At 36.4% G+C, this 7,828-nt stretch overlaps 1 protein-coding gene across 1 annotated transcript; it reads left to right on the forward strand.

Annotated features, from left to right (window-relative positions):
• Positions 1-1,952: 1,952 nt before the first annotated feature.
• LOC134256065 (uncharacterized) lies at positions 1,953-6,651 on the forward strand. The gene is made up of 2 exons (XM_062738664.1): positions 1,953-3,146; positions 6,443-6,651. The coding sequence occupies exons 1-2, from the start codon at positions 2,096-2,098 to the stop codon at positions 6,472-6,474; spliced, it is 1,083 nt and encodes a 360-aa protein (XP_062594648.1). The 5' UTR covers positions 1,953-2,095; the 3' UTR covers positions 6,475-6,651.
• The last annotated feature ends 1,177 nt before the right edge of the window (positions 6,652-7,828 follow it).

The following is a 7,828-nucleotide window of genomic DNA, read 5'->3' on the forward strand; positions in this document are numbered from 1 at the left end:
AGAGTTAAGTTGTACAAAGATTAATAACGTAAGTGCTACTCAAATTGGTTTAAGCACCACAAAACAATATATCCACGTAAACAGCAACAGATGATTTCAGATTTGAATGGAAAAAAAACTGTTTGGCCCAGGACGAAAATTGCTTCTAATTGATCGCGTGCGCAAAAATTGAACAAGTTACGATGATCTCATAAAATATCTAAGATTTAAAACTTTTTCAGGATGTAAATACACATTAGTCATGTGACAAAGTCCCATCAAGCCCAGGCTTTATGATTGATTTGATAATGTATATACCCATTTTTTTTTTAAAAATCCTAATAAATGTTTTACACAGGTAAAATTGCAACGTATGTTTAACATATGTTGAGCATACGTTTAAAATACGTTACATCTGTTAGCCATAAAAAAACGAGCAACATATGGTCAACATATGTTTCTAAACATATGTTGATTATATGTTTCACATGTTACTCATATGTTTTGTATGATCATATGATCAACATATGTTTATGTTCATATGTTTTTCATATGTTAATCTTATTTCTTTCTTTAAATGTTTATATTATTAATTGGTATTTCCTTGGATTGCAATATGAACTAAATATTAAACTTGTCCTTAAATGCCTTAAGTAAACAATAAGAAATTAAAAGAGCAAAAGAGTAAGCATTAATCCTGCATTTATTTTTCCAATTTTTACCCAATTCTGGCTTCATTTCCCTGACAGTGACTGCATTGCTTCTGAAATGATGAAGAAAAATGATTAAAGAATTAAGAAATCCCAGTGTCATGATAATTACACGTATTATTTATTAAAAAATATAACCACAAAAAGTAATTACCTTGCGCAATTAAGAAATTTCTTCTTTAGACCTCTTCCGAATTGTTCAGCCTTGTCTTGGATCATGGTCATATGATTTGGAATTATCTCATGTTAATGCACGGATGGAGTCTACAATGCAAAGTTTCTGCTGATTGAGCTCTCGGAAATACAAAATGAACTCTGCCTGTAATTTAGTTTTATGTAATGTGATTAAAAACTACATTAAAGATGAAATTGTCAAAAGTTAATGATGACAACGAATACGACAGACAAGGGACAGACTTCAATCCGAAAAGTTCACTCGAGCCTTCGACTCAGGTGAGCTTATAAGCAATAACTTTTTCAAAATTTTGACAATTGAATTTGGAATGTTCAAATTGTATTGTAATACTAAACTAGCAATATTCATTCAGACTGCCAAAAATGCAATAGCCATGATTCAGATTGAGATACAAAACTTTAATGGGAAGAATATGCCTCATGACACATTGGTTAGATCGCTTCTCTAGAGTCGAGGAGTAAATCAAGAGCAGGTTCAAACCCCACTGCGGAACGTGGAGAACGGTCATTCGGATGAGATCGTATAAACCGAGGTTCCCAGATCCCTCACTGCTCATACGTGAAGTCATATAAAAGGAATCTGGAGCTCCTCACTGACAACGTTTATGAAGTCTTTGAATACCTCTTCTTCAAAGAAACGTTGTTGGAATTCCGATTATGCTTCTTTATAGGCTGACCTGTTTTTTTTATTTTTCTATGAAGCAGAATTTATTCAGAAACTTCTAAATGAAAAGAAAAACACTGGCTGTGGCTTTCAACTCAACATTCAGATATATTGACAACCTTTCAACCATTAACAATAGTAATTTCCATCCACATGTCGACTCGATATATCCCAGTGAACTCAAAATAAAAGACAAAACTGAGTGTGTGACATGTTTCTTACAGTAGTTTTTGAAAGTTTTTCTAACTATAGACGATAAAGGCCAACTATAGTTATTAAATTTAATAATAAACGAGACTTCAGTCCTTCTGATTTCAATTTTATTTCATAAAACTGAAGTAAGGTATAATGATGTATTCTCCCTGGCTTCCGGTAATCCCAGCCTATTTAAAGAAAGAGATCTCGCGAGATCTTCCCTCTTCCGTTTGGCTTCGTTGATATAGCAGACGAAAATTTTTTATCTATTTCCTATCTACTTTAATCCTTGTGGATTTTGCGTTTTACCTTAGTAATTTTACTTACTTTGGTGCAGCCTTTTGATTTGGACATGGATAGTCCTGTTTGTAGCCCAGATGGGGCAGATGTGGGCCAAGATGGCAATTCTGCAAATCATGCAGATAAAAAACTCTTGTATGGCCAAGATGGCGACCCCAAAAAGTGGGGAAGTTATAGCATCCCTAAGAAAAGACTGAAAAAGGGAGCGATAGAGAAAGATCGTTATGAAGACGACAGTGATTCGTCCGATCCTTATGAAGATGATAGTTCATCAGAAGAGGAGGGCGAAATTGACGATTTCACTTACAAGTCGCCATTGACACAGTTGCATAGCCGTGACGAGCCGCAGGCCGATTCTGGTGATGAACTAGACGCTAAGCGTTTTGATCCGCTCAATGATGAGACGGAATACATGCTTGATAAAAGTAAAGCAAAGTATGCCAAGAAGTATTTCAAACTTCATTTATCTGAGGAGAAAATTCGCTCCCGCATTTTAGAGGACGCGCCTATACCAGGCAACCAATTTTTGAATCCGCCGGATGTCGACGATTATCTCGAGGACTTGGTGGCGGATCACAAGTCTATGAAGTTCTTGAAAATGCACGATTCTTCACTGAAATTTGTACAGAAACGAGTTTCTCAGTGCATGGGACCCTTATCTAGAATTTGGGACGAAATGGACAAAGCTCATGAGGGCACTACGTCTAGTATGGAAATCGAGGAAGTGGTGAACTTGTTGGAAAAAACTATACTCATGATTGGTCAAGTGAATGTTGCGTGTCTTTATGAACGAAGACTGAATTTCCTCGCCAAAATTCTCAAAAGTACCAAGAAAGCAAAGAGCATGTTGCGTGAAAACGAGACAAAATTTCAAGACGAGTCGGTCTTGTTTGGGAACGACTTTTACACGACCCTGTACAGGAAGTCGAAAGACAGAAAGCGTGCACGAGAGATGTCGAGGGACATCGCCAGACCTGTCAACAAGAAACCAAGACAGAGTGTTGACCAGCCCTTTCGGCAGGGACCCTCTGGTGATCAGAGAAAGTCCAGAGGGTCGAGCTATCAAGAGGCACCGGCAGAGGCGCCATTACAAAGAAACAGAGGTATGTTAAGTTTGTCAATGACGTCACATGTAAACATACCGATAGTAGTAGAACAAATGTCAAAAGTTCTGAGGGATCATCACAATCTCCACCCAGGTGTAGAAAAATTAAAATTAAGAGAGATTGTACAAAATCAAATCCCACTGGGGGGCAGACTAAAGCATTTTGTTTCAAATTGGGAAAAGATTACAAAAGACACTTCAGTCTTGACAGAATTAGAAGGGTGCAAAATAGATTTCTTAAAAACACCCAGTCAAACATCTGTCCCAAAAATAAATTATTCAGAGAAAGAATTTCAAATTCTAGATGCAGAAATTCAAGAGATGTTACAAAAAAGAGCGGTGGAGATTGTAGACCCCAAGAACATAGTTCAAGATCAGTTCATAAGCACTTTGTTTGTACGCCCCAAAAAAGATGGGGGGTCACGTCCCATTTTCAATCTAAAACGACTAAACGAATTTGTGACTTACGAACATTTCAAAATGGAAGGTTTCCAGGTAGTGAAAAACATGATGATAAAAAACGACTTCATGTGCAAAATAGATCTGAAGGATGCATACTTTTGCATTCCAATACACCAAGCTCACAGAAAATACCTGAGATTCAGTTGGGGGGGACAACTCCTTCAGTACACGAGTCTTCCTTTCGGATTGGCAGCCGGTCCCCGTCTGTTCACAAAAGTTATGAAACCTATCATAGCATTTCTGCGCAGAATGGGGATTCGACTGGTAATCTACCTGGACGACATTCTACTGCTGAATCAAACCAAAGAAGGGTTGATGAAGGACAGAGATTCCCTTATTTGGTTATTACACAACCTGGGGTGGTTGATAAACTGGAAGAAATCAGTGCTAGAACCCAAACAAATGATAGAGTTTTTGGGTCTAAAAGTGGATTCAGTAGAAATGAGTGTTTATTTACCTCAGGACAAAATTCTAAACATAAAAATGAAATGCCAAAACGCATTAGGATCCAACCACATTACAATCCAAGAATTGGCAAGTTTAGTTGGATCATTGAATGCAACAGTAGAGGCAGTAATTCCAGCCTCACTTTATGTCAGAGAATTACAAATGTACAAAACGAAATGTCTTGTCAAGGAAAACAGTTACAAGAACAAAATCACACTATCTCAGGAATGCAAAACAGAAATTTCTTGGTGGATCCAACAGTTAGAGGTTTGGAATGGGAAACAAATAATAACCAAAGAACCAGATCTTGTGATAGAGACAGATGCATCCACAATGGGATGGGGGTTCAATTGCCCATTTTCACAGGAAAAAATGGGGGGTCCATGGAGCCCGATAGAGAAAAAACTCCACATAAATGCCTTAGAACTAAAAGCTGCAAATATTGCTGTAAGATCAATGACAAAGAACAAGGTAAATGTACACATTCATCTGAGGATGGACAATGTAACTGCGGTTACTTATGTGAACAAGTTGGGGGGACAAAATCGCCCATTTTAACAAACATAGCAAAAGATCTGTGGGAGTATTGCCTAGAAAAGAAAATAACTCTAACAGCGGAACACCTTCCTGGAGTTCTCAATCAGAAAGCAGATTGGGAAAGCAGGAATGTGTCACCAATAAGCACAAACAGCTGGAGACTGAACCCAAAGATATTTACACAGATAAATTTACAATGGGGTCCTCTAGAAATGGATTTGTTTGCGGACAGGCTAAATGCACAGTTGGAGAAATACATGAGCTGGAAACCCGACCCATTTGCTATGGGAACAGATGCATTCCTAGCGAAATGGGGAGAGATGAAAGCTTATGCATTTCCACCATTTTGTCTGATACAGAGATGCATAGCCAAAGTCCAGAAAGAGAAGGGAGAGTTGGTCATTGTGACACCATCATGGCAGACACAACCTTATTACCCAATGTTATTGAACATGTCAATTGTAAACCCAATTCTTCTACCACCACAGAGAGACCTTCTCCTGTCACCAGGGGGGGAACCACACCCTCTGATAGTCAAAGGGACACTGAAATTAGTGGCCTGGAAAATTTCAGGCGATATAAAGAGGTGCAAGGTTTATCAACAAACACTTCCGAATTACTCGCAGCATCTTGGAGAAAGGGAACTCAATCAGCTTACAACAGCTGCTGGAAACACTGGGCTAGCTGGTGTAACAGCAGACAAATTAATCCCTTTCTCTCCTCTTTGGAACATATAGCTAATTTCTTGTCAGAATTGTTCCAAAAAGGTTATGAGTACAGGTCTGTAAACAGTTATAGATCAGCAATTTCAGCTTTCCACCCAGAAATCAATGGTATTAAAGTAGGCCAAAGCAACCTCATCAAGCAGGTTATGTCGGGGGTGTTTAATTGCAGACCGCCTATGCCCAGATACACTCAAACATGGGATGTTGATATTGTATTAAAATATCTAATTTCATTAGGGCCTTGTGAAAATTTAGGCTTAAAATTGTTAACATTGAAAGTTGTCAGTCTCATGGCTTTGTCAACAGCTTGCAGGTCATCAGAATTGTACCATTTAGATTTGAATCATATGCAAATTTAGCCAAAGGAAATAGAGTTTAAAGTTGTGCAGCTGACTAAAACAAGAAGGGTAGGTCAAGAGCCTATGAAGTTGGTATTCAGTCAGTTTGAAAGTGAACTACTTGATGTCAGAAAACATATTTTGCAATATTTAGAGAGCACACAACCTATTAGAAAAGGAGAAAGTAAATTTTTTCTTAGTTTTTTGAAACCACACAAGTCTGTTAAGTCTTGCACAATTGCTAGATGGCTCAAAACAGTGTTAGAGGATTCAGGGATTAATACAGATATTTGTAAAGCTCATTCTACTAGAGGAGCTAGTACATCTAAAGCAAACAAGTTTGGGTTATCTGTCAAACAAATCATGGAGAAAGCAAACTGGAAATCAGCAAGTACTTTCTACACTTTCTACAATAAACCTGTCCAAAATGATCCAGGATTCTCAGATTCTGTGTTAAGATTGAAGTAAATAATATCAAACCAAAACTAAAACATTTGGCTTTAAACATACATCATTATACCTTACTTCAGTTTTATGAAATAAAATTAAAAATTTTATAAGTGCGCTTTAGCGCATGCAATGAAATTAAAATTTTATGAATAAAACTGAAGTAAGGTATAAGCCCCCCACCCTCCACACCCTAGGGGCTTATACACTTACCTGAATGTTTTAGTCTTGTTTTAAGGGTATACATGTGTACATGTATGTATTATTATACATTTGATGTTTATTTCAGTTTATGAATTACATTTGAGATTCAACATATATTTTTATATGTTTTGTAGAGCTCCAACCTTTGGCGGCAAGAAGTAGCTAGAGTCCTGAGTCCGTGAACAACTTAGTACTTTGTACCTTCACTACCTTGATAACAAAATTAAAAAAAAAAAAAAAATCGTATTTTATTTGTGCATTTATCAATTTACTGCAATGAAATTAAAGTTTTTTGAATGTTACATTGTATTTCCTATTAAAAAAAAAAAAAAAAAAAAAAAAATTATCTTTTATCAACTCAGCCAAAAGTCAGAAGGAAGATCTCGCGAGATCTCTTTCTTTAAATAGGCTGGGATTACCGGAAGCCAGGGAGAATACATCATTATACCTTACTTCAGTTTTATTCATAAAATTTTAATTTCATTGCATGCGCTAAAGCGCACTTATAAAATTTTTAATTTTCCTCATTTATATAATAATCACGAGATAAAACTCTGTAGTTAAGTGAAAATTCAATTGAAATGACTGAATAGCTGAGCTTTGTCCTTCGGTCACTTTCATAGACCCTTCACTGACCAATCAGAATTTATTTGACTGAAATGTTCAGTTTCACTGTCACTTACCTATGGTGTTTATACTCTCAATTTATTCAATTATTCGATTATTCTGTCGGTCCACCGCCATCAGTTTCTGTTCATTTTCTTCCCAGAGGTTAAACATTTTAAAACAAAATTTGGAATACAGATTTATAATAAGAATATCTAAGTCAAGTTCTTTTTGGGGTACGATCCATTTTGTACAGAGCTATACCCCTTGGACTTAGAAGAAATTCAATTACATAGGGGAGGGGGCATAAGTGTTTTACAAACCTCTCTTGTTCACAAGGTAACAATACGCTGTCTCCCAACGTATTCAATACGCAAGACCATGCTTTGAGTAAGATCGATTTTCAAAACAAAACAGGGTTCTTACAGATAATTTGATGTTATAGGGATTTCAACAATCTAGTTTCAAATCAACATTCCCATAATCGTTTAATTCTATGATCGTTATAAAGACCTTGTTAACAATTCTGACATATCATTGGGTCGTATTTTGACTGAAGTATTTCATAACAATTAAAATTTATTATTATATTGTTAGGCCTTCGGTTGTTTAGCTCTACTTGTCGAAGACCAGAAGAGATTATGCGATAGTACGGTGTCCGTCTTCCGTCCTTCCGTCTTTCTGTCTGTAAACAAAGATTTCAATTTATTTTCTTAATCTTCACCTGAAGAGCTAAAAACTATTGAAACCAAAGAGCCTCTTGTATAGTTCTTTGATCTTATAATTGTTACCTCACCTGACTGTGATTTATTCTGAGTAGAATTGAATAATTTATTGTTTAGAATACGTTAAAAGGTTTTTTTTTTTGTATTAGTGCATCGTGTCTCAATAAATCGTGCTGAAGTAGTGGTAAA

The sequence above is a fragment of the Saccostrea cucullata genome, unplaced genomic scaffold (genome assembly GCF_032062105.1).
Source record: "Saccostrea cucullata isolate Sc308-1 unplaced genomic scaffold, CSIRO_AGI_Scuc_v1 ctg141, whole genome shotgun sequence".
In the NCBI taxonomy this organism is placed as follows: Eukaryota; Metazoa; Mollusca; class Bivalvia; order Ostreida; family Ostreidae; genus Saccostrea; species Saccostrea cuccullata.